Genomic DNA, 27,476 nt, shown 5'->3' on the forward strand with positions numbered 1-27,476 from the left:
ATTCTGATTTAATGCTCAGTACATGGGGTTCCTCGATTTAATTTGGGGCAAAAGGCTGGGTCCATCAATCCAGGAGTGGAAGGGAGGGTGCCAACCTTAGAAGTTCCCTGGGATCTCGCCAACTTAGGATGGTTGGTTTTGTGCTTTGGGAACAAGGATTATAAATGTGAGTGAGAACCGAGGGCACAGGACAAGCAAGAATATGAAAATAGGGGGTTGGGAAATAGAATGTAACAGGTGCGAAAAGAGAAGGAATCATATTTTTTCATCTAGCTCCCGGGGTGACAGACCTATCAGTCCAGATCGTCTTTGAAACCCCTATATTCCAATTCCCACCCTTACTGCCCCCCTGGGGGGTTGGGTTTTCACACACACTCCGCCATCTACCTCTTCATTCCCCACTCCACTGACACACATAAAACAGAACGACTTACTCCCATGTGGACTGAAAAGTGGGTTTCCCCGGCTCAGTTGCTTCTCTTCTCCCTTTTGTCTCCTGGAGGTCATTCCTCTGCTCCCCTAGAAAACTCTCTCAACAAGATTAAAATTGCTGGAACAAACCCTGCATCTGACCAGACGCCCCAAGGACAGAGTTTGTGGGAGCCAGAGCTCAAGCTATTGGCTGAAGGTAAGACACGAAATCCTTTCTGGGCTTCAGGTGTTGTTCTGTTTTACTTGCGCCACTTTCCAGGGGCGGAAAACAATATCTGGGAACAAAATGTCAGCAATGTCTTCACCGGGACAGCCAGGAATGTGGGGGGTGGGGAGACTTTGGAGGCCTCCCCCCCCTCCGCGCCCTGTGGGTTTTCTGAGCCTTGCCTGCCCGTGCAGCAGGGAGAGGGAGAGCCTCTCGCTCAGTAAATACATGATGACATCCGGGTCCTTGCCGCCATCACAGCGCCAGGTGAAGGTCAGAATATTCTCTTACACTGACTGTCTGTATCTTATTACTTGCTTGCTACTATCAATTTGATGGATTGAATTATTCAGAATGACTAAAGGAATAAGAAAGGCTTGGGTTTTTTCATGCCCTCAAGCTAAGTTTGTTGTAGAGATAGAAGAATTCTAATACTAGCAACACACACAATTCTTGATCGTATTTTCTATAAGCAGTGAGATACATTTCAACACCGATGAGGCGTTTCCATATACATTTCCCAATTTACTCATTTATCCAATGGATTTATTGAACCACGAGTCTGAAGACTGAAAGGGGACTTGGAACTGTGTGGCTCCTAGGCCCACCTGCCTCCCTACCCTAACCCCTGCTCCTTTCCCTGTTCTGTTCTGCCTCCTGGTGCTGACCCTTTAGGCCCAGACTCCCCAGTTCCTGGGGCCACTGGCATCCTTTTGCATTGGACTACAGGGAGGCAGGAGGTTGGAGAGTGGGGGAGAAGGGAAAAGTCACCCTTTATAACTTTTGTTTCTAGGAGGACATTCCTTCTGTCCTCTTCAGCAGCTCCAGGTCCCACAGGACAGGCCCACAGGGTTCCAGCTTCGCCTTGTAACCCAGAGCTAGTTGCCTTACCGCCTCCCCTCGCCCGAGCAGCCTAGGGAATGGTGGCTTCCTACTGGTGCTCACTTCTGGGTGACCCGCATTGGGATCACTCACCTGTACAACCCCACATTGAATGTTCGAAAATAGTTGGTTGTTTTTTTTTTTAAATATTTATTTATTTATTTATCTGACAGAGAGAGAGAATGAGTGGGGAGAGGGGCAGAGGGAGAGGAAGCAGGCTCCTGGCTGAACAGGGAGCCCAATGTGGGGCTCCATCCCAGGACCCTCGGATCATGACCTAAGCTAAAGGCAGATGCTTAACTGACTGAGCGACACAGGTGCCCCGAAGATAGTTTTTGTCTTCCTGGTTAGACCCTGACAGATAGAGAGATGATTTAGTTCATGGATGTTGGAACTGAGGCCCTGGGAAGATGTGAGCGTCTTATGTAACAGAGTTAAAAAATTATAAGAAACAACTACGACGTGTAAGGCACTATAGTAGGCTCTGTGTAGACAATAAAGATGGTAAATTCCTAGGCCCTTTCTAGGAGCTTCTCAGCCAATAAGAAATGATGTAGATATACCAACGGCTACAATACAGGACGGTACGTGGTAAGGGCAATTAAAAATCCAATCAATTATGGAGATTCAGGTCAGGGGTACAAGATAATGAGGGAAGGTTTCCTGGGTATTCAAAAGCTGAAGCAGGGGCGCCTGGATGGTTCAGTGGGTTAAGCCAGTGCCTTTGGCTCATGTCATGATCCCAGAGTCCTGAAATTGAGTCTCGAATCAGGCAGGAGTATGCCTCTCTGCCCCTCCTCTGGCTTGTGCTCGCTCTCTTTTGCTCACTCTCTCTCTCAAATAAATACATAAAATCTTAAAAAAAATAAATTAATAAGCTGAAGCAGGCCTACGAAATACACAGTAGGATTTTGGCAGGGAAGTCGGTATCTGGCTGGGGTGGGGGAGGGAGCTGATCACTCCAGGCAGAAGAAACAGCCTCAAGGTAAGACTGAGGGCACAGTGGGCTAAAAGGCAGGGCCACTTTCTTTATTTATTATTTAAACACAACAGTTTTGAGGATGAAAAGGGACACTATCAATACTTACACCGAGACCACAGGCAGAAACCAGGGGAGAGAAATTGACAGCATAAGACTTGTCTCCTTCCCCAGGGGAGCTTTTTGCAGAGAGGTAAGACTTTCAGGTGTTATATGGGGAGCAATAGACAATTTGCAAACTCTAGTGTCATTGAATCCCAAAAAGCACAGTTGAGGCAGGGAGCATTTCTGGTGCTAGGAGGGGAGAGGTCAGGGTGGCCCCGATCTTCAGACAGTGTGCCAGGAGCATGCAACTTGAGTGTAGTAGGAAGGATTAGATTTTGGCTGGTGGGGAAGTGGGGAGGGCATTCCTGGCAGACGTACCAGAGCTGGAAGGAGCAGATCGTGTGTAAGGGACAGTGAAGGAATGAGCTGGTAGGGAGAGAGCTCTAAAGGACCGGAGCTGGGGGCTGAAAGGCACAGAGTTCTGCTCAGGGGCATGGCGCATGAGTGAACGGCAGTGGAAATTCTACTATTCGCCTTCACCCGAGTGTAATTCTGAGCAGAGAAGAGAGGCAGAATGCAAAGCCAGTACAGCACAAGGGTGAAGGGGCAGACTTAGTGGCAAGACTGCCGGGGTCCACACGCTGCCCACTCACTGTGCAACGTGGACAAGCTACGAAAGTACTGTAACTGGACCCACACCAGAGGATGACATGAGGACGAAGGGAGGTTATTCCTACAAGGGCTTACAGCAGGGCCCCATGCACAGGAAGCCGGGAATTGGGAGCTCTCAGGGCTGGCTGGACGTTACGGTCACTAAGGGTGCTTTCTAAAAGTACCAGGGTCAGAGGACTTTGTAGGGCAGTGAAGCACTCCGTAGGTTACTGTAATGTTGAATACGTGTCATTACGCGGTCATCGAAAAGCAGGGGCTGTGCGACACCAACAGTGAGTCCTAACATAAGACGCGGACTCGGGGTGAGGATGGTGGCTGCTGTAGGCTCACTGATGAGTAACAGCGCTACTACCCCAGTGGGGGTTGTTGACGGTGGGGGAGGCTGCGCAGGGGGATGGGTCAAGCGCAGCTATGGAAACTGTGCTTTCTGCTCAGCTTTGCACCGGACCTAAAACTGCTCTAAAGAGTGAAATTTTTAAAAGGGGGAGAAATACCAGGGTCAGGGCTCTACCAAAAAAAGGCAATTAAGCAGCATTTCAAAGGTGATGGGTTTCACCACGGGTGGTTTCGAAGCTTCTTAGGTGACTCTAAAGGGGAGCCAGAGCTCAGAGGCATTGAGCTGAAAAGGATGTTAGCCCATGTGTGGTTGTGAAAGAGGTAGGGGAGCTGGTAAATTGATGGAAGAGGAAGGATCTTTGCTTGGCGTGTATCAGGAGTGATTTCTTGGCTCTTTTTTGGCATAAAAGCACTAAGCTTTTGACAGCATTTTGAGTCTTTGGGTATAGTGGTGGCTGACCAGATAGTCTTTAAATAAGAAAGAAGCCAACTGACTTCAGAAAGGAGAAAAAACAAACAAACAAACAAACAATTAGAGCATTACTACCATCAGGCTTAGTTAATAGACAACGGAACCCTCTTATCAAAAGAAAACTCAAAGATGGTTGGAAATAGTCCCTACCCTGCACTCAGTCTAGCATAATGCCCAGAATGTGTCCAAAAATCTCAAGTACATTGTAACAATAGAAAAACTCCTATGTTAAGTTGTAAATCCATCTATGAAAGACATGGCATCTTGAGCACAGGACCAAGAACACACCCCCTGACACTGCAAGACCCAGAGCTCTTTTGTAAGAGCAAGCTAACTTCACATCCTGCAAGACCAGTGCTGCTAACTCATCAAACACCCAGCATTCCCCAAATCACATTCTGGAATTTCCTATCCAAACCTGCTCTTGTCTCAAAAAAATTCACCCTTCCGTTCTACTAATCATTCATGGGGCACACGTCAGAGTCCCATTTTTCACTCCTCTTCTGCATCCAATCCAGCAGGAACTCCTGGCAGATGGATCCGGAACCTGGTGGCTTCATGCCACCTGCTCCAGGACAGCCCTGGACTGGGCCACTTCCTCTCTTGTGGAAGAAGAGGCTGCCTGTGAGTCTTCCTCACTCTGCCCTGTCTTCTCTGCAGCCACAGTGACCTTGAATGCTCCCACCTCCAGCTTCCTTCTGCCCCTTCTGGTCCCTCTGAAGGGAACACTCTGCCACAGGTTAATCTCCCCACTGTCCCACTCTTACCCTTCCCACCTGTGCCATGGAACCTCAGCAGAAAACACCTTCTTTCCTGAGACTCCATCCCTTCCCTGCCCCTCTTCTACTCTTTGTCACCTGACACTGCTGGTTTTGCTGGTGCTACTAATATATGACTCTATCCCTGTCCCATCAGATCAGGACTTCACTGTGCTCCCTCCTGGGTCCCCAGGGTCTTAAATGGTTCCGGCATACAGGAGGCCCTCCATTAATCTTGATCTTTGAAGGCAGTTCTCATGATCACTTCTTTTTGAGTTATACCGCAGCACACATGTAAGTAGATTTTGTTTTTGGAGGATAGCTCTGGTAGAGGGAAATGCAGTGAGTAATATAATAGGACCTGTGGGTGCTGGGAGACAGAACTTTTGGCTTCTGATCCTGGCTTTGTTCCTAACCAGTTGTTAAGAACTTGGATGAGTCCCATGACCTCTCTGGGCCTTAGGTGATCTATAAAGTAAAAAATCAATGGGATTTGACCAATCACCTCTGCCCTTCTTAGGTACTGGACCTTGAGTGTCATATTTTTTAGAGTTCTTCACGTGTAACAGAGAGCCAGGAGTGGGATAATCCTTAGAGCTGGGCTTCCTTGTGTCACTGTGCACAGAATCCCCTGGGATCTTGTTAAAATGTAGAATCTGATTGGCAGGGGTAGGGGCTAGGACTCAGACATTCTAATGAGCTCCGGGGGTGGTGGCTGCTGCTTCTGCTCTGAAATAAATTTTGAGGAGCAAGGTCTTAGGTTCACGTCCAGCTTCAGGACCCCAGTGTTTCTAAAGAGTGAAAGTCCCTTTAGTGAATTCGTAGAAAAGTATCAGCTGTCACTTGACTCACTGCTCACTTTGAGCTGAGTTCCCAATAAGTACCTGACGGGCTGCCCTCGCAGGCAGCTCTGTAGGTGCTGGAGCTAGTTGTGCTTTTTTTAGAAAACCAACCACTGCACCCTAGGAAGGGGGAATGCATAAAACCAGACCTGAGAACTTCTCTCTCAAAAGCTGCCGGGGGGCAAGAAACTGGGACAATTGGGTCACTTCTCTTTGCTGCTGCACTGCAGCCTTGGTGCTGGTGATGTCCCTCTCTGTTATTCTTTGGGGCCATCTCAGTGCACCTCTGCCTCACTCCTATGTCCTGGGACCTTGTGGGTGAGTAGGTGAGGCCCCTGGCATCCAGCATGAAAGCAGGGAGCCACAAGGCACCTGGGAAGAGTAACCCCAGGTTGTAGGAAAGCTGGTCTAGGCTGGGAGGAGGAAGAACCCCTGCCCCGCTGGCATGGCAATCCAGGGAGTGGGAAATGACAAGGACAGAGAGGGGGGTAGCCACATAATGACCAGAAGTTCAGACTCATTGGAGCTCAAATGGCCCCAGGGGTTGTTGACATAGTTGCCTGCTTCTACAGCTCTTGGGGCTGTAGGGGAGGTCTTTTATAATTATATAATGATCCCCTTAGACTGCATAGTCTCTAAAGTCATAGTCAGCTGACCACCAAGACACAGTAATTAAAATCAGGTCCCCATGTCCATGGGGAGGAATTATGAAATGGTTCTGTGGGGGAGGAAAAAATTTCCTAAACCCTGTTAGGGTCCCTGGATGAGTTTGAACATTTAATGACAAGGACAGATTTGCAGGAGAAAATCATACATATTTTAATGAATTTTTACACGTATAAGAGAGCTTTCACAAGAGAATGAAGACCCAAAAAGTGACAAGAACAGAAAGCTTTTATACCTTTTAGGCAAAGAAATAATAAGTTTGTAAAGAGTTGATAAGACAAAGGGGTTTGGGCTAGAGGTAGCAAATGGTGAAGAAGTAACTAGAAGGTAAGAATGAGTTTTCCAGGGTTGTTTGTACAGATCTCCTCTTGCCCCAAATTCCCTGTATCTGGTGATAAAAATGGTTTCTGTCCTCCAGGCACAGGGAATGTACCTTTCACATAGGAGTTCTATGACCTGTTTCAGGGAAACAGGGAGAGGACAGTTGGTGGAGGGGGTGGAGGGCTCAGACCTTCCTCCTCTTGCCATTTTTAATAATTCCTTCAGCTTAAGTTATTTAATATGCCAAGGTGACATATTTTGAGGAAGTGTGCCTGAACCCTATCAGCATTTCCCGCTCTCTTGGCAAAAATAGTGGAGACTACAACAAAAGCACTTGAATCCATTATGTAATTTATCCCATAAATCCTTACTGAAACGTCTGGTGACAGCCAGGCACAGAGCAGGCCCTGGAGGCACAGCAGGGAATACTGGACACATTTCTGCTCCTGTGGAATTTACATTCCAGCTGGGGGATGCTCACAATAAACACAAATACAAATAAATATGCATCATGACTGGCAACGACCCAAGTGTCCATCCACAGGTGAACAGAATAACAACTTCTGGTGGATCCAAACAATGAAACACTGAACACTGTTCAATGACAAAAGGAAGGAACTACTGACACCAGAAAGGATGCAGATGATTCTGAAGATAATTATGGCAAGCGAAAGCAGCCAGATACAAAAGAGAACATGCTCTATGATCTCATCTGTATAAAATTATAGAAAAGACCAACCTGTCGCCAGGGATAGAAGGCAGATAGGTGGCTGTGTAAAGACGCGTGGGAGAGAGGGGAGGCGGGCTGGACTGCAAAGGGGCACTGAGAAATCATTTGGATTTAGTCTTAGGAACTGAGAGGTTGAGGTGCTGGGACTGGCCCGAACTTGTAGGACTCAGGAGAAGGGAGAGGGCAGACCAGGCAGTCAGAAGTGATGCAGTCTGGAGGCAGGCAGAGAGAAGGCTCAGGGTCCAAGGCTCACAAGGAACTAAAAGGGGAGGAGGGGAATAGAGTCAGAGATATGGAAAGCTCCAGGCATGATGGGGCATGATAGAGGTAAATTTCATGGGAGGCCCTTGGCTGAGGGCACGAGAGGGAGAAAATAAGGCTGTGCTGGCCAGGACAAGGACACATGTTCCCAAACCAAATTTTGTTCTTAGTCCTGCCTCCCCCCCACCCCTAACCCCCTGCCCTGAGCCCCTCCCTTCAGGGTTGAAGCAAAGCCCATCCTGGGACTCACAGGGCCTGATTTGGTTCCAGCTCTTCCCCCAAGTAGAGGTCTGCCCTCATCAAATACCTTCTTTATGATGCTCACCATTAAAACAGAAGTCAGTGAAATGACCGCTAGGATTAATGCTGTGATTGCGACAGCAGTGAGACTCCCCATCTTGTCAATCATCAGAAGTGCTGGACCAAGGTTCTGTGATTACAAATTAAGACTGAACCCCAAATGGCCCAGAACTTCCCTAATGTTACCATCTGCTCTAAGTTCACCTCAGAAGGTGATGATGGAGTGGTATTTACAAAGAAAAGGAGCCCACGTCCAATTTTCAGGGATTACTGCACCTTTCTCCATCCCAGCATCTTGGGAGGGGCTCCTGGATCAAACTGTCACCTGTTCCCATATTAGCATAATATGCCCTGAGAGCCAACACCATAGTGAGACCAACCGCCCAAGTCCAGCCCCCAGCCAAAGAGGAGGGTCCCATTCACTCCTCCAACACACTTACCTAACCAAAGTCAAAACCAGAATGTGAGGACAGGCTGTGGATTCTCAGCACAGACATATTACCCTGGGGACTAAATGGGAGTTTCTCGTCAGACCCTCAGGACTCATTCAAGAAATACTCTAGGCGTGGTCTGAGGAATGACCACGACACTGAATTCATTCAGGAGGAATGCTGACCTGGGAACACAGAGGCCTTCAGAGTGCTGAAAGTTCGACCAGTCATCCTTAAGACTTGTTACACCTACTTAAGCTCACAGGAACATGAAGTTCACAAAATGCTTTCCAACTGCAGATGAAATGCCTTTTCTATCTTAGTCAAGACATATCAAGATTCAGTCATCCCTATTTCTACCCAATGGTTCCCTTTTTTTTTTTTTAATTTTATTTATTCACTTGAGAGTGAGAGAAAGAGAGAGACAGACAGACAGACAGAGAACATGAGCAAGGGGGAGAGGCAGAGGGAGAAGTAGGCTCCCTGCTGAGCTGGGAGCCTAATGTGAGGCTCCAACCCAGGACCCTGGGATCATGACCTGAGCCAAAGGCAGACACCTCACTGACTGAGCTGCCCAGGCACCCCTCTACCTGATGGTTCCTTGATGAAACACATTATTTATATCTTATCCTCTAAGAGGGAAAATGCTGCCAAGCTTTGTCACCTTTCCTATCTCCAAGTTGCCCTATTTTTAATCAGTTCCAAAATCACAGTTCAGTGTGGGGACATGTTGAGATAGCATAAGATAACTATTATTTATAGAGTATCCTAAATTCATCTTACATCTTGATTAATCCCCATACTGAGCCCATAAAGCGGTACTATCATATCCCCTTCTTGCAGATGAGAAAACTGAGTCTCAGAGAGGCTACATAACTTGCTGAAGATGATACAATGCATAAGATCTGGGATTTACTTCAGACAACCCAGGGACACCTCGGTGGCTCAGTCGGTTAAGTGTCTGCTTTCAGTTCAGGTCATGATCCCAGGGTCTGGGATCAAGCCCTGAGTCAGGCTCCCTGCTCAGCAGGAAGCCTGCTTCTCCCTCCCCACCCCCCCAGTCACTGTCTCTTTCTCTCTCTCTCGGATAAATAAATAAAATCTTTAAAAAAATAAAATAATCAATCAGTCAATCCAGACAAACCAGCTTCAGATCTTTGTTTTACATGGTGGAAATAACCTCCTGTCCTTTGTAGGTAAAGTTGATGGTAACAATTCTACTGTTAGCAGGATGTGTGTCAGAAGGGTTTCTTGCTGGAATAGAGAGGTTTTAAACCAATTCCCTAATACTCACTTGCCCAGACTCACTCTCGACCAACAACTCAAGTTTCTTCAATGTTTGGAAGGACTTTGAGTTTCTCTGGGTGATCATGTCCAGCAAGAGCCCTCCAGAAACCAAAGTCTTTAACTCAGACAACAAAAACTTGTAAACAACTTTTTGTTACAAACCGGAATGGCTTCAAGAATATAACAGTATCCCAAAGCTCCTGGCATCCGTCTACCTAGGTGTGAGGAATAACTAGAAAGTCCAAGGTATTGCTAAAATCATAGAATGCGCCTACTAAAAACCATCCAAACAGGGTTTCGAGCACAAATATGGATGAGAAAAGCAGCTTCAACCGGTGTCTGGGTTCCAGCTCCCCTGCTAAATGTCCAGTTGTTTCCGGTCTTTGAAAATGCTCCACTGGGGGCGCCTGGGTGGCTCAGTGGGTTAAAGCCTCTGCCTTCAGCTCAGGTCATGATCTCAGTCAGGGCCCTGGGATAGAGCCCCACCTCCGGCTCTCTGCTCAGCAGGGAGCTGTTTCCTCCTCTCTCTCTGCCTCCTCTCTGCCTACTTGTGATCTCTGTCTGTCAAACAAATAAATAAAATCTTTAAAAATAAAAAAATAAAAAGAAAGAAAATGCTCCACTGATTCTAACACTTTTCAAAACTATTCACATCAAAGTATCCTGACTCTAAATACAGCTACTATAAGCTAGGGCAGAGTGATACAGAGTAACTCTGGAACCACATTGCTTTTAGGGAGTGAACAGTAAAATGATACTGGTTACTAACTAATAATTAATAGCTAATTAACTAATAGTTAATAACTAATATTTGTTGCATGCGTAATACATGCTTTGCTGACCATTTTGCATGGCTAATCTCAAAAAAATCGTTTTATGAAGACATCAAAGCACAGAGAAGTTAATTGACTTGCTCCAGGCCACGCCGCTAATAAGTGGCAGAGCACAGCAACAGCAAAAGTGTGGACTTTGGGGAAGGACCTGGAGAATTTTGTCGTCATTTGCAAACACACGAGGCTGTAGGGATAAGGGATAACAGAAATCCCAGTCCCTGCCCCGAGGAGCTGGCCTTCCAACAAAGAGTGGAAGCCAGGCTCGATCTCACAACCCTGAAATCATGACCTGAGGTGAAATCAAGGGTCAGTTGCTTAACCGACCGACCTCAGGGGTCCCAGTCAGAGGGGGTTTTTAAAAATGCAAATGTTCCCATGACCCTCTGCTGCCACAAACTCCTTCCTAGTCTGAACATCATTTTCAGGACAAGGGTGCAAACCCCTTAGCCAGGACACATAGGTTCTCGGTCCAGCACCTGCCCGCCCTCCTGGCTGTCCTTCTCTGCATGCTGCTTCCCCGCCAGGCCCTACCAGTACCCCGGCCAGAGACTGAATGCACCCCGGTCACCCCAGGAAGCCATGCCCTCGTGCCTTTGCTCATGCTTTTCTCATCCCAGGGCTCGCATGGTCCTCTTCTCCCTCCCATCCACATTTCCAGGCCCTTCAGGGCTTCGTGCTGGGGAACCTTGGAGAAAACTTTCCAGTGCATCTGCACTGGGCCCTCACCTATCCCTACCAGGGAGAGGCTGACTTCACTGCCTTGACTCTGGTCTTCCAGGATGCTTTCATCTTCCCCTCCGTCTCAGCACATGCTTGGTGTGGTAAAATAAAGACGAATATTCAGTCTTTGTCCAGGTTCCTGGCACAGGGCTCCGAAAACCCTTGACATCTCGGGAGTGATGTCTTTTGCATGGTAATGAGATGACTGGTGGCTGGGAACCGCTAAGTAGCTTCAGGAGGGGGCTGGTCCCAGAAAGACCAAGGCATGATTACAGGGTTGAAACCTCCAGCCCCAACCCCAGACCTCCAGGGAGGGAGAGGAGCTCGTGACTATGTTCATCCCAAGGGCCACTGATGCAGTCAGTCATATGTACATAATGGAAGGTCCATAAAAACCCCTAAAGGACAGGGTTCAGAAAGGGTCCAGGTCAGTGAATGTATCAAGGTTCTGGGACAGTGACATAGCTGGAGAGGTCACCAAGCCTGGCAACCCTGACTCCACACCCTGTCCTACGTAGTGATTCTATTAGGCTGTTCCTGAATTGTACCCTTTCTAACAAAATGGTAATTGTAAGTCAAGTGCTTTCCCTGAGTCCTGAGTTGGTCAGGCAAACCATGGAACCTGAAGGAGGGAGAGGAGATCGTGGGAACCCCCTAACTCTGTAGCCAGTCAGAGAGAAATGTGGGTAATCTGGTGTCTCAAGTGGGGGTAGGAGGGCAGTCTTGAGGGAGTGAGGTCTTACACCAATGGGGTCAGATGCTCCCTCTGAGTATTCGGCGTCAGAACGGAATAGGATTGAACAATAGGCAGCTGGTGTCAGAACTGGCTTGGGTCAGGAGGAAAAACCCCAACTCATTCTGCTGACTGTCCTCTTACGTGTCTGCTTCCCCCACTGGACTGTGAGATCACAGAAGACAGGGGCAAGACATCTTCTCACCACCAGGCTTCCTCCAACCTCGGGCTGGGATGAGAACCAACAAGGTACCCTTGACGTTTGCAGAATCAATAAATGTATTAAGAATGAAAACAATTGTTCTATAGGCAAAAAGGGAGGCTTAGAAAGTTGTTTTCAAGCAGGTTAAAGAGGCCTGCAAGTAGGTGATTTTAAAAGATTAATTAGGTAGGTGTTCGATGGATAGAGAGGGTAGTAGATTGCGCAGTTTGCCATGAATTCCTCCCATCCACTACCCGTGCCCTACTGCACTCTGACTTCACCAATCCACTCTTAAAGGGGTGGCACCTACTTTCGTGATGTTGAAATTGGGTCCGGTGTCTTGCTCTGACCGGGGGATGTGTTGGGATTGGCGTTACCGTGGAGCTCAAGAGGTTCTAGCCTACTGGAGGACAGGAGCCCACATGGAGGAGAGCTGAGGTGGCCCAGTCAACACCGAGCGTCAATGGCCAGACCTGTTGGTGAAGCTGTCTTGGACCTTCCAGCTCAACCAATCTTCCAACTGACTCAAGTGGTTGGAGGGAGCATTGGGTGAGCCAGGCCAAGCCGGCAGAAGAACCACAGCCGGCCCACTGAACCATGAGAAATAATAAGCCAGTGCTGATTCAAGGCCCTCTGTTTTGTGGTGGCTTATCACATAGCTTCTCAGCCTCAACGCCATTGACATTGTAGACTGGATAGTTCTTTGTTGTGGGGGGTTGCCCCAGGCAATGTCTAATGTCTAGCAATACCCTTAGCCTCTCCTCGCTGGATCCCAGGAGCATTCCTTTCCAGCAGGGACAATCAAAAATATCTCTAGACATGGCCAAATGTCCCCTGGGAGAAAAAAACACAAGTGACCCAGGAAACCTTCATACTGATTTTTCCTTCAAGTTCTTGAGGAATCAATATCCAATATGAGGCATAACTGGAAAAATGTTCCTGGCTCCAGACCCATAGATGCCTCCCAGGAGGTCCAGATGAACCCAGCTGGTACTGGGAGGAAGGAGTACTACATTGTCAGATAAGGTCAGCCCTAAGTCAGGGTAGGCAAATGGCAGCAGTGTTTTTTCTAGAATGTTCAGATACACCATGTCCTCATTTCCTAGAGCTGCCATAACACAGTTACTACAAAGAGGGTAGCAAGAAAACAACAAAAATGTATTCTTTCACAGTTCTGGAGGTTAGAAGTCCTAAATCAAGGTGTGGGAAAGGTTCTCTCTCTGAAGGTTGGTTCTAGGGAAGATTCTTTCCTTGCCCCTTCCTAGCTTCTGGTGGTGAGGAGGGAGTCCTCAGCACTTCCTGACTTGTAGCTGAGTCCCTGTGGTCTCTGCTTGTCTTCACATGGCTATGTCCCCTCTGCGTCTGCTTTTTCCTTTTTATGAAAACACCAGTTATTGAATTAACACCCACATTAATCCACCATGACCTCACTTTCATTTAAATAATTACAGCTGAAAACATCTTCTTTCCAAATAAGGTCACATCCTGACGTCCCAGGTGAACATGAATTTTGGGGGGGGACACCATTCAACCCACACACATCATAAGTAGACTGGCTCGTGGTGACTGTGCAGGCCTCGTGGCCACGGTTCCCACCAGGTCCTCTGCAGGGGCCAGGGCTGAGCTGAGGAGGGGCGGGAGGAGCAGCCTCACCCCTCCTTCTGCTCCAGGCTTTCGGGAGGGTGCAGTCCACCCTCCCCCACCATCCCCCTCCCTTCTGCTTCTCTTGTCATTGTGCTCAGCGCCACGGGACACGATCATGACCGCTAAGAGGCCTCCTTGCTGAGAAGAGGGGTGTCGCTCTCTAGGTGTGGGTTCCTGGACAGATTTTTATCTCTTGTTCAGCTGCCTTTCTTTATATCATGTTCAGAAGAGACCACAATTCCTCGTTTGTGTACGCGCTCTTTGCAACTTGCTTTCTATGAGGTAGAAAACATCTAGTTGCATTTTCCTCCCCTCCTCCCAACCTCCACATCTTCTAAAAAAAAAAAAATTTTTTTCTTTTTCATCCTACAGTGAAAACCACGCTGTTATTGATGTCGCTCGCCCTTGGAATGCTCTCCCGGCTTTCCACTCCTCTGCCTGCCAAGCACACTTGACCTGTGGTATGCAAAGGTCCCAACAGCACTGACCAGTCTCCCCCGAGCTGTCTCACTTGTCCGAAGTATGTGGTGTGACAAGATTAGAGGGGCATGTGGAGGAGGACCCAGGGAGGATGGAGAAGGACCATGCCAGGTGAGGAAAGAGGGAAGATCGGGAGGTCAACTCATCAGCTCGTGACCCCACAGTGGAAATGCAGACCAGGTCTGTCAAACCAGAAAACAAACAAACAAACAAACAAACAAAAAACCCTGGGATACACCTGTGTTTCACCTGGGAGCTTTGGAACATCCAAGAATGGAGATGTAATGACCCAAAGACTAAACTCAGGGAGGTTAAAAACAAAAGTACTTTTCTTTAGGGGAATGATGACTAAATCTTGTGGTTTATGGTGATTTGATGATGGCAAGAAAATCTGAGACTAATATTATAATGAACAACCAGCGTTTAATCTTTGGAAGGCATTGGCACAAAATACCGTTCATTTGCCTAATCGCTCATAGAAGTCAAACGACTTGGCAGGTATTTTAGGATGTAAAGAATTTTTCATCTCGGGGGAACCTGGCCGGTTCAGTTGGAAGAACACGCAACTCTTGATCTTGGGGTTGTGAGTTCAAGCCCCACATTGGGTGTAGAGATTAAATAAATAAACAAGAATTTTTCACCTTGAGCAATTACACTGGAATCACCTGGGGTCCGGGTTGAACTAGTCAAGGTTGAAGGCCAAGCATTAGGGGGTTTTAAAATTTCCCTGGGAGATGCACATGGGCAGCTATGGTTCAGAACTTTACAGGTATAAAAAGTTGGAACTTTCAAAAGATGATTAGTACCCAGCACACTGACTACTAAGCAGAAAAAGTACAACCTCATCTATTATCATATTGTCCCACCAATACTTCTCACACCATGACTGAACGCTTTTTCTAGGAAGTGGGCTACTTTTCAAAATGGCAGAAGAGGAGTTTGGAAAGAGTACAATCTGTCATCTCACATCTTCAGCTGTTACCGTAAACCAGTGCCCTGCTGCACTTCCCGGACGAGAATGAGGACTCCATGCCCCGTTTGCAGCTCAAGGTCTCTTCCTAAATTTCTCTTCCCATTTTAACCTGCCCACCTGCCCCTGGGCTTCGTCATGGCCTTCCCATTCCTTCATCCCTGAGCTCCCTTACCCACAAACTGGTTTTGCCTACATTTCCGGTCCCGTATCAACAGCAAATAACAGAAATAACAAACCTCAATTCTTAAATGGCATTCCGTCAGGAAAAGGATACTCACCCATTGGGTCTCTCTTCTGGTTAAAAAAAGTGAGTATGATATTTTAGCTTAGTGTGAGACTAAAATTAATCAAGAAATATGCACTGAGTGCTCAGAGGGACAAAGGCAAGAATGGAAAACATACAAAGAAGTATACAGTATGTAGCTACTCAAGGATCTTATAGCTAGACCAGGGACTGACAAACTGTAGTCCACAGACCAAATCTGGTCCCCTCCCTGTTTCTGTAAATAGAGTTTTATTAGAACACAACCATGCTTAAAAAAAATACACACACACACACACACACACACACACACACATATATATAGGCATAAGAACACAACCATGCTTTAAAAATATATATATATTGCCTATATACATATATATGTGTATGTATATATTTTTTTAAAAATATTAAAATCTTAAAATATATATAAATATATATAAAAATCTTAAAAATATATATACACACACACACACACATATATATAGGCCTATATATATGTGTGTGTGTGTGTATATATATATTTTTAAGATTTTTATATATATTTATATATATAGGTATATATATATGTGTGTGTATATATTTTTTATATAGGCATATTTATATAGGCATATTTATATAGGCATATATATGTGTGTGTGTATATATATATTTTTAAGATTTTATATATATATTTTATATATATCTTAAGATTTTAATATTTTTTAAAAATATATATATACACACACATATATGTATATAGGCAATATATATATATATTTTAAGCATGGTTGTGTTCTTTCATATATATATATATATATATATATATATATATATATATATTGCCTATGGCTGTTTTTACACAACAATGGTGGAGTTGAGTAGCTGTGACAGAGACCATTTGGCTTTCGAAGCCTAAACTATTTACTGTCTGTCCCTTTATAGAAAAAGTTTGCCAACGCTGATCTAAATTAACATCATGTCTATTTATGGTATATTTAAAGCATCCACCCACCCATCCTCTTACTAAATATGTACGTTGCACTGTACTAAGCCCTGGGCGATGTGTTAGTGTGAAACAGAGAAGGTTCCTGCCCCAAAACCCAGAGTCTACTGAACTATGTCAATCTGAAGCAATAAATAAGCACCAGCGGGAGGGCCTGTGCAAAAGAGAAGAGAATGTCTGAGCCTGGACAGAGCCGTGGTAACTACGATTACTGTGAACCGTACAGATGGATTCTGAGTTGAACAGGATGAAGAGGAGGGAGGGGAAGGTCTTGGCAAATTTGAACTGAAGAGGCAGGAAAGTCTGCTCCATGTTGGGGGGGCAGCAAGGGGCAACTGGTCTGGATCCCAGTATACTGGGGAGCAACGGGGGAAACGGCATGTGATTTGTTCATGTGATTTGTTCACCCTGGGTCTTCTATACCGGACTTGAGGTTTCATGAAGGCAGGGACAACATCTGTGTTGTCCATTTCTAGCCCTAGCGTTATGTAACATGCCTGCCAGGTAATAGTTGTTTGATGAAGATTGTTTAAAGAATTAAGTACTAGATGGGGGCACCTGGGTGACTCAGTCGGTTCAACGCCTGACTCTGGGTTTTGACTCAAGTTGTGAACTCAGGGTCGTAAGATCAAGCTCGGCAATGGGCTCCAAGCTCAGAGCAGAGTCTGCTTGAGACTCTGCTTCTCTCTCCGCCTTTCCCTGCACACACACACTCTTTCTCTCTCCCTCATATATAAATAAATAAATACTTTTTTTTTTTAAAGGATTGAATAGAAGATGAATAAATGAATGTCTTGAATATCAGGTTAGCTATCCTGTAAGCCAGCTGAGTCAAGCGCTTCAACCACGATAAAATGATCTCTGATCATACTTTGATACAAAAGTGTGGGTGAGAAGATAAGAAAGTGGTTGTTTACTGAACAACCACTACATAGCAAGAACTTCGCTTTGACTCTCTCAGCAGTCCTTTTATTTTGCAGATAAAGAAATTCCATTTTGGAGAGTTTCAAAGGCTGGCTACAGCCACTGGCCAGAAAATACTAGAGCCAGAATTCACACCTGCGTCTTAACCTTTGTTATTCTCAGATCCAAGGCTATCGGCACATGCGTGTGCCTACCACTTTCATACCACGCTCTGCAGACCTCGGGCTCCTCAGAGTCCCCATAAGGAGCATCGTGACCCGTTCAGAAGCACTGGGGCCCAAGAGCACAGACTCTCCACCCAGCTTCAACCAAAGCTGTTCTCTCATCTTCTCTACTTCCACGCGGAGCTTTCTGATTTCATCCGAACAAATAGTTCTTGGGGAAATGAAAAAGAATAGAAACCACCGCACTGAACCAGACCACTTCCTAAAATAAAGCCGGAAGGCCTTGCTTTCCAGCCCTCCACCATCACAAGTGCCAGTGTGCCGTGGGGTCGCCGCCAGCCACGCCTCCTTCCTACCCTTTCGCAAGAAAGGTCGGATGACAGCGCCCAAACCCTGTTGAATTTCTTGACTTGCCGGAGAGAGCAAGATTAAATGAAAAGCTCATTTAATGAATGAAAAAGGCTGGGCACCTTGAATACAATTCTAGATAAAGTTGTTGATTCCATCAACGGCAGCAACTTACAGGTGTGGGAACAGTTGCCAGGCAGAGCTCAGCTGGGTGCGCCGGCTGACACCTGCTCACAACATTGTACATTAGGATATAAAAAGCAAACAGTGGGTATTTACCCTAAAGATAAAAATGTAGTGATCCGAAGGGGCACGTGCACCTGAATGTTTAAAGCAGCAATGTCCATGATAGCCAAACTATGGAAAGAACCTAGATGTCCATCAACAGATGAATGGATAAAGAAGATGTGGTATATATACACAATGGAATACTATGCAGCCATCAAAAGAAATGAAATCTTGCCATTTGCGACGTTGTGGATGGAACTAGAGTGTATTAAGCTGAGCGAAATAAGTCAGTCAGAGAAAGACAACTATCCTATGATCTGCCTGATATGAGGAAGTGGAGAGGCAACATGGGGGCTTAAGTGGGTAGGAGAAGAATAAATGAAACAAGATGGGATCGGGAGGGAGACAAACCATAATAGAATCTTAATCTCACAAAACAAACTGAGGGTTGCCGGGGGGAGGGGGGTCGGGAGAGGGCGGTGGGTTATGGACATTGGGGAGGGTGTGTGCTATGGTGAGTGCTGTGAAGTGTGTAAACCTGGCAATTCAGAGACCTGTACCCCCGGGGCTAATAATACATTATATGTTAAAAAAAAAAAAGGGGGGGCCAACAGGAGCCAATCTTTTGGCCTTACCTGATAGCACCCAGAATGACAATGACAGAATGCAGGGACCTTTGCAAATGGTCCACAGAGGCACGCTGACTCACCAATAGAGGTGTAACACGTGAATATACTGATTCTGGAAGAATTCGTAGCTGGAAACGATGCCACACTCCTCGATGGCTCGGCCATTCTTATACCAAGTTACCTCTGGCTTGGGCTGACCTGATAATGAAGAAAATAAGAATATTCTTATTACATTAAGTATTTTTAGGAAAGAAGATCATAAAGCCACTAACGAGAATGGGTGAGCATGATAAAGTATGTCAGCCGGGGAACCGGAAAATCTCCCTTCCCTTGACTCGAATGCATCATTCGCTAAGCAATGACTGATGAAAATTCCCAGATTTAGTAAAGTTACATGTAAACTGGTCGATTTTTATCCAATGGAGATCTAAGTCATCTTTGCCTGGCAGAAAAAAATTACTCTGTAAGTCATGACTTATTGACCTACAGGACATTACCCAGGGGTTTACCTAGGTCAGCAATCTTCTAACTTTTTTTTATTAAATTGCCTATAAATACCTAATTCCTCAAATGTCCTCTGACCAGGACTTCCCACTGTGCAGTTCCCTCTTTACTCAAAGAACTGAACAAAACCACTGAAATGTTTGTTTCGTATTTGCATGGATGTCCCTCGACCTTTGGAAAATTATACTTCAGCAGCGCTCAGAGCGGAGCGTCTGTTACGGCACGGTCGGTCGGTGGAGGGAAGAATGGACTGGAGGAGCCAATGCGGCCTCCCGAGGGTGAAGGAGTCCGGGGTGTATGTGTCCCAGGCTGGGACTGTGCGTACCTGAGTGAGGTCATCACGGGAACTGCCCTATGCCTTCTCCCTCCGAAGCAGCTCGCCTGGCCCTTGTGATGCTCACGGACTCATCTGGTGAAACCCCCAGGAATTCCAGCCCCCACCTCGCCCTTGTGACAGACAGAGGAAGGTTTCCAGTGTGTCTCAAGGAGCTACCCCCCCGAGCCTCTGTATCATTGAAAATGTATCAAAATGTGCCATATGTGTAGGAGGAAAGCCCAGTATTGGGAAACAAGACACTTTCTAGATCCAGCCTTCCTGTGTTTCAGTCTGATTTATCTCAGCGTATTTGGTGAGCAACCCCCGAGACCACTGAGAGAACTCCATGTGCTTCCTTTTTTTTTTTTTAAATTATTTTATTTATTTATTTGACAGACAGAGATCACAAGTAGGCAGAGAGGCAGGCAGAGAGAGAGAAGGAAGCAGGCTCCCTGCCGAGCAGAGAGCCCGATGCGGGGCTCGATCCCAGGACCCTGAGATCATGACCTGAGCTGAAGGCAGAGGCTTAACCCACTGAGCCACCCAGGTGCCCCTCCATGTGCTTCTGCGACTTGTGCCGTGGACAGGAGCTGAGTGTGCTCAGAGCCCTGCCTCCCTCTCTGTGTCTCGTCTGATTCGGGGTCTCCCAGCTAGGCTACCTCTGTGCTAACACCACAAATGTGCTTGGTGGCATCTGCGCTTGTTACTTCTTGCCCCCACCCATTTAGGTCGGTGCCCCATCAGTCCCCGGAACCGGGAACAGACAGATCTGCGTGCAAGGACACATCCTTCTTTACCGGTGTCTTGGCTGAGTCCCTTCCAGGCAAATGACTAAACCTCCAAAAATGAGCTTCCTCGAAAAACCATCAGGACGCTGCTGATCATAATTCATTTCCGGGTTTTTATCAGCCTTGCGTCCCCCCTTTCAGTCAGTTTGATTAGGTTCCTCCTTAGGAAGCATCTGATTGCTCCTTTTTTGTGTATAATTGACTCTTTTTTTTTTTTTTTTTTTTAAGAAGGTATATAGGGGCACCTGGGTGGCTCAGTCAGTTAAACTTCTGCCTTCGGCCCAGGTCATGATCCCAGGGTCCTGGAATCGAGACCCGCATTAGGTTCTTGCTCACTGGGGAGCCAGCTTCTCCCTCTGCCTGTCCCTCCCCATCCTTGTGCTCTCTCTCTCTTTCTGACAAATAAAATCTTTTAAAAAGAAGAAGAAGAAGAAGAAGGTAAATAGAGTACGTATGTAACTGGGCCTGAGAAACTATTCTAATCACTTGCGCTCCCATTTCTTATTTTTTTTAATTCAGACTGATCAGGACTGGCTGATGCCCCTCGTTTCTTCATGGCTGACTGGTATTTTCCTTCTGAGCAGTATAGATCTGAATAATCAGCCATAAATGAGACCGGCACAGGGAAGTGGTATCTTAGACCTTGTGGGCGGTTCTCTTCTCTCCCTCCGCTTGCTGGAAACCTCACCCCAAATTCCTACCCTTGTTTTCTTACGCTCACCTGCAGGTCACATACTAAGAGCCACCTCCAGAATGTTTCACAAGCACCTGGCTAATGTGTGTGGGGATTGTTGGCCACGTTCGGGGCATGTCCAAGCAGTGGGCCTTCCTGAGGAGCCGCGGGGTATGAAGGCCCAGTGGTGGACTTGGGCCTGTCCCTCCTACGATAAGCTGTGGACAAACACCAAGAAGTGGGGGTGGCTTGGCTCTGCCCTCATCGAAGAGCCTGAGCACACAGTTGTGTACCCCAGCCCCCAGACCAGAGATGAGATTTTATCATGACTTTAGCTAAGGAAGCCTGGCCATTTCTAAAGCTGGCTCTTTTTTTCTCTAGAAAAAGGGATCTCAGGGGAGAAGAGTTTTCTGTGAACCCTCAAGAAAGACCACTGGTGCCTCTATGTTTCAGAAAGTAGGGACAGAATCCAGGAAGGAGAACAGCTCACAAGGTACAAGGTGCTTCCTACCCTTTTATTTTGCTTCTACTATTTCCTTTTAATACTAAATCCTTCTTACCACTGGGGGTCCCTATTTGGGCTCGGGTCTGGGTTATGCACTCTCCAGTCCGGGGAGAGTTCCAGTTCCAGGTCCCTGCTTTTCCTCCACTGGGCACCCTCTGCCTTGGTTGTGGCCTCTGCACTGCTGACTGGGCCACCTGAAGATGGCAAGCAAGCGGAGATGCATCTAGCCAGCTTGGGGATAGCAAGGAATGAGCGATGGAAGAATTCAGTAAGTTGTCTGAAGCAAAGTTATTCATGCCATTCCTATGCACACAGGAAATGAAGAGTGTATTATTTGAAAAAATAACCAGTATGGGAGTCGTCTCACCAAGAACCACAATGTGAAGTGAAAAAGAACACTAAAACGTGTCCAGGAAGTTACTCGAAGAAATCCTCCAGAAAAAAAAAGAAAAGAAAAGAAAAGAAAAATCATCATAGAAGGTTTAGTTGTTCTGCCCACCACTCAGGCCAAACATCCCAGATCCTTCCCACAAATGATGTTTTAATAATGCCCTCTTTGTGAACCTAAAACCCTAGTCCACAGGGAGATTTCAGAGGGTAATTAGCCGCTGACGGTTACCAGATATAATGCAGCGAAGCACGGCATCTGACTTCTCAGGAACTTTCTGGGAAAGCAATGTAGATAGAAAACAAAGTGTGCGCCTCTGGGGCTCTCCCGAGTCTGTCATCCTTTCGTGCCACGGGACTCTGAAAAACAAAAATCCCTGACATCACACCAGTGGTTCCGGGACACCTCCAACTTTCTCGGTGGCTCTTTGGGAGGGAAGGAGCTTGCACCACTCCCTGGCTTGGAAAACGCTGGACCTTGGCACTCGGGCAGATGGGCTGGTTTTCTCAGGACCAGATGCTTCACTGCAGGGGGCTGTCGTGGGCCCTCTCGAGTGCTCAGCAGCACCCCTGGCTTCCACCCAGCAGATGCCACCAGCACCCCTCCCCCAAGTCGTGACCATTGAAAATATCTGCAAACATCGTAGGTTTCCCTGGGGAGGGCAGCCCCAGTGGAGAATCACGGGTCCTCGAGGAGGGTCAGGCAGCCCGCACCCAGACTGAGAGAGAATCACCTAAGCCTGCAGCCACTGCCATGTCTCCTTTCTCTTTTCTTCCTGTCCTCAAAGTCTTTTCACTGGACTCAAAAAGGACACAGCCACACTTGCCTCCAAAATAGAGGAGCTGATGGCATGCAGATGAATCTCAAGGAGGGGTTACTTTGAAACGGGAAAGTACTGCTCCTTTGCCTAGCATTTTTGGGCAAGTCTGGGCTCCCGGATACAAGAAGGCATTTAACACCTGATTAGTCACCATGTGTGTTAGTTCATTTCATGTCTTTTTAATTTCCCTGAATGGTGATTAGCACCTCCTGCCCCTTACCGAGGAGGAAGCGGAGGCCCAGAGAGATGTGACAACTTGCTCAAGATCACACAGCTCAAGCGGCTGCTGCCCTCGAGTGCCCTTCGCAGAGGTGCCGGCTGACACTGTCAGCGTGCAGGGCACCCCCAGAGTTGCACAGTGCGCAACTTACACCCCCTAAGAAGGCAGGTCTGTCCGAACCCAGAGGACCCTTTCCACAATATCCTCTGGGTACAGTGCTAGCACCGCTCTGCCCAAACCATCCTCTGGAGAGCCCCACGCTTGTAAATAACATTTCACACTGTCCACATGTGAGGCTCCCATTTCTCCTTACCTTGGTGAGCAAGTGTCATGTGCCACCAAGCTAAGGAGAAGGCCAGCCCCCTTCACAGTAGGATCCGTTTGGCGTGGACGGGAGAGGGGCACTTAGACCTGCAAATGGTGATTCCAGGGGTGCTGAAGGTCCTACAGCAGGAGCAAGTGGAGCTCTGGGTGGAGAAGGCTGGATCTTCCTGGTTACAACTGTATTCTAGGAGGGGGACCTCTCTCCGTATGAGTGGACCAGTTTCTTAACTGTTTAGGAATTGGTTCTAAGTTGCAGGGCCTGGTTCAAGATGAAAAAGAGGGGGTCCCTGTTCAAAAATGATTAAGCTATTTGTGATGGCAAAAACTGGGCACTGGGGCCCTTCGGGGGGCGGGGATCAGTGTGTAAGGCCCACATTGTGGGATCCCAAGGCCGGCCCTGCCTGGTTGACACAGCCCCTTGGGCTCAGGTCATGATCCCAGCGTCCTGGGATCAAGTCCCACATCGGGCTCCTTGCTCCGCAGTGACCCTGCTTCTCCCTCTGCCTCTGTCTGCCACTCTGCCTGCCTGTGCTCTCTCTATTTCTCTGACAAATAAATAAATAAAATCTCAAAAAAAAAAAAAGATGGTAATCTAGTTGAACAGAACAGAAAGAAACTCCATCTGCAAGATGGCAAAGAGACACCTGCACTCCAGATTATGTGATAAGTACATTTGATGGTTGATGGTTCCGATCTGTATAAAAAGGCCAGATTTGACATGTCTTACTACTTACTCAGCAATCACAGAAATGCCTAATGGAAAAACTCTCTCACCTAGGTTGAAAGAAGTCTCAAAACCGAATAACTCCAAAGGACAACCATCATGGCAGCCACCTTGCACAAGGATAACACTATTTAGAGAAGACGTGGTAAGTGTGGCTGATTTATTGTATGACTAGATGGCTAAGCCAGAATGAGCACGGGTCCCTCAGTGCACAGAGAACCCACAAAATGAATGGAAACATGCTGTCCTTTCACTGCCGAGGAAATGCTGCCCCTCCACCCCACCCCCACAAACCTGCACAGAAAGCAGCAGCTTTTTGCTTAATGCCCCTGTGTCTGCTTATCCGTTTCAGAGGTTTGAGCAGGTGATGGAAGCTAGAGCTGTGGGTTTGACTTGAGATAAAAGTTAATATTTCTCAGTATTATTGAACAAATAATGTTAGGGCTAAATGTAAGCATAAGGCTGTAAGAATGGAACCCAAGACCAATTTTAAATTTTTTATGGTATTTTACAACTGAAAGTGCAAGTTGTATTCATGACCTCCTCTACTGGTTTAACTCAGTATAAAATACAGAACAAGGGTTGGCAAACACATAAAAGTATAGCTTCAGAAAGAGAGAGAAAGAAGAAAAGGAAAGGAAAAAGAAGAAAAGAAAAGTGGCTCAGTGGGTCAAGCCTCTGCCTTAGGCTCAGGTCATGATCTCAGGGTCCTGGGGTTGGGCCCCGCATCGGGCTCTCTGCTCAGCAGGGAGCCTGCTTCCCCCTCTCTCTCTCTGCCTGATTCTCTGCCTACTTGTGATCTCTCTCTCTCTCTGTGTGTCAAATAAATAAATAAAATCTTAAAAAAAAAAAAAAAAAGGAAAGGAAAGAGGGGAAGGAGGAAGGAAGGAAGAAAGGCAAGAGAAAGAGGCGTAGAGAGTCAGATTTAGAACTGTCCTCCAAATAAGGATATTTGGGATATTTATTGTTGGTCTGGTAAATTTCCCAAAGATGATAAGCATGCAATTTACATATCTTATATCCCCAGTTAGTATATTGATTGGACATGGCACATGGGTAGGTTTTCCTACCCAAGAAAAGCAGTAGAGTAAGAGTCAGAAGTTTTGGTTCCAATACAACCATTTATCATATTTGAGAGGCAACATCGCACAGGGGGTTAAGAGCTCCAGAGCCCTGGGTTCACATTCCGGCTGCACTCCTTACTAGCCTTGTCAATAAGCATGTCAGAGCCCCTCCATGCCTCAGCTTCCTCATCTGTAAAATGGTCTATACATCATAGGTTGTTATAAAGATCAAATGAGTTATTGCCTGTAGAGCTTTTAGTACAGCACTAGGCACAAATGTAAGTGCTCAGATGATTATTGAAAAAAGCAAAAAAAAAAAAAAAAAAAAACTAGCCCATACAACTGGCAGCGAGGCTGAGAGCTCTACGACACTTTTTTTTTAAATCAGCTTTAATGAGATGTAATTCACATACCATATAATTCAGTCATTTGCAGTATGCAATTCAGTCCCTTTCAATATATTTAGAGTTGTGCGACCATCACCACAATCAATTTTGGAACATTCTCGTTTCCCAGAAAGAATCCCCCACTCTTTAGTTTTCGAGTCCTGATCCTCCTGTCCCTCCACCCAAACACACAGCCCCAAGCAACCACTAATCTCCTTTCTGTCTCTGTGGATTTGCCTATTCTGGACATTTCGGGTAAATCGAACCACACGCTACATAGTCCTTTGTGACAGGCTCCTTTCTCTTCGTACATTTCCAAGGTTCTTCCGTGGTGTAGCACAGGTCAGTATTCAGTCCTTTTTACACCATTCTGCAACCCTTCTTCGGAGCAGCTGTCGGGGCAGAAGTGTGTGACTCCCCTGGCTCTCCACATTCCTAGGACACTTACTCAGACAACCAGGACGGTAGCAGAGGAAGAGCCCCAGAGTCCAGAAAACTCTCCTCATCAGTAAGCATCATAGGACTGAGGACTCACCCAAGCCGGGTCAGGGACAAATCTGCATCTAGCTCTGCCACTTACCTGGTCAAAGTTCTTCATCTGTAAAAGGAGATAATGCTAATATTCTAAGGATTAGAATAATCCTTATAGAAATGGCCCAGGGAGAATCTCTACATAATCGGTTTCTGAGGTGATAATCAGTAGGCTTTAGGGAAAGACGTCACTTGGTTTCATCAATTTCCTTTCCTGCTGTGGGTTACCACAATTATTTTTTTAAGTGATATACCAATTAAATGTCTAAAAATCTCTCCTCGTGGAACATTCGCCTGTAATAATAATCTCACGACACGGCTCCTCCCATTCCCATGCCCAGGGTCCACTGCTATGGACGGAAAGGGATGAAAGGACAAGTCAAACTGCCACGAAGAGCTGGGGCGACACTGGGAACCTTATGTGTCATCTCTGACTCCTCCAGGTGACTGCTTCCTGACAGTGAGGTCCCGCAGGTTACAACACTGACAAACAGGCTCTTTGACTCATAGAGACGGTTCAGTCACCAGCGCGGTACTGACTGTAAAGGAGAGAGGACAGTTAAGTCAGGCTGTAGTTCCTGTTTCGTGGCTTCTCTGAAGGTTAGAACCCCTGAAGACAGATTTATCATTCTCAGCTATATGTGGACAACCAATATTGAATTACTGATATGACCAGAGGGGGCCATGGAGACACTATGGAGAGGTAACATGCTAACTGGAAGGAACGCAAGATTTGCATGATTTTATTTGTGGGGGGGGGGTTTGTTTGATTTTTTTTTAAACTGTGGAGTCCAGAATGAGCTGCTTCCTTTTTCTTCCTTTTTAAGATTTTACTTATTTATTTATTAGACAGAGAGGAGGAGAGCACAGGCAGGGGGAGCAGTAGAGGGAGAGAGAGAGAAGCAGGCTCCCGACTGAGCAGGGATCCCAATGTTGGGCTCGATCTCAAGACCCTGGGATCATGACCTAAGCCAAAGGCAGATGCTTAACCAACTGAGCCACCCAGGTACCCCAAACCCACTTCATTTAAAAAAAAAAATTGGTTTACTTTTAATTGTACAGATTATAAATGCATACATTTGTATTTGTAAAAATACATATAAAGGCAAAGCCTCCCTCCATCTCAGTACCTTCTCAAAAGGAGGTACTTTTCTATCCATGTATGTATATCATCATCTCAGTATATATATATATATACGTGTGTGTGTGTGTGTCTATATTTACATTTATATTCTATTACATTTATATATGTATCCACAAACATATCTATACAATTTCTACCCATGCATGTGTATAGTCATCTAAACATACATATATAATTTTGTTGCATGCATGGCATTAAATTGTGTTAATTTCCCAGACAGTTGGTTTATCTTACTTAGTAGTAAGTATAGACAGTCTTCCAATGTCAATCCAATCCATAAAGGGCCGCACCATGTTGGAAACACTACTCAAAGACATCAGTATTGCCTAGCACGGCAACACCAGG

At 46.4% G+C, this 27,476-nt stretch overlaps 1 protein-coding gene and 1 long non-coding RNA gene across 5 annotated transcripts in view; one reads left to right on the forward strand and one right to left on the reverse strand.

The window, feature by feature from the left end:
- The window catches only part of ALPK2 (alpha kinase 2), a 114,936-nt gene that overhangs the window by 78,333 nt on the left and 9,127 nt on the right, over positions 1-27,476 (reverse strand). For all 4 annotated transcript variants that reach the window (XM_004745560.3, XM_004745559.3, XM_013052745.2 and 1 more), the window contains 2 exons: positions 22,150-22,277; positions 18,825-18,942 (listed from right to left, as the gene is read on the reverse strand). In XM_004745560.3, the coding sequence (XP_004745617.2) occupies positions 18,825-18,942; positions 22,150-22,258 (227 nt within the window). In that variant the 5' untranslated portion in view covers positions 22,259-22,277. The remainder of the gene's footprint in view (positions 1-18,824; positions 18,943-22,149; positions 22,278-27,476) is intronic.
- LOC106005150 lies at positions 554-14,342 on the forward strand. The gene is made up of 2 exons (XR_001178329.2): positions 554-628; positions 14,124-14,342. It is a non-coding gene; the product is annotated as an uncharacterized LOC106005150 (long non-coding RNA).

This window comes from Mustela putorius, unplaced genomic scaffold, assembly GCF_011764305.1.
Source record: "Mustela putorius furo isolate JIRA1106 unplaced genomic scaffold, ASM1176430v1.1 tig00003858_pilon_pilon_pilon, whole genome shotgun sequence".
Taxonomy (NCBI): domain Eukaryota; kingdom Metazoa; phylum Chordata; class Mammalia; order Carnivora; family Mustelidae; genus Mustela; species Mustela putorius.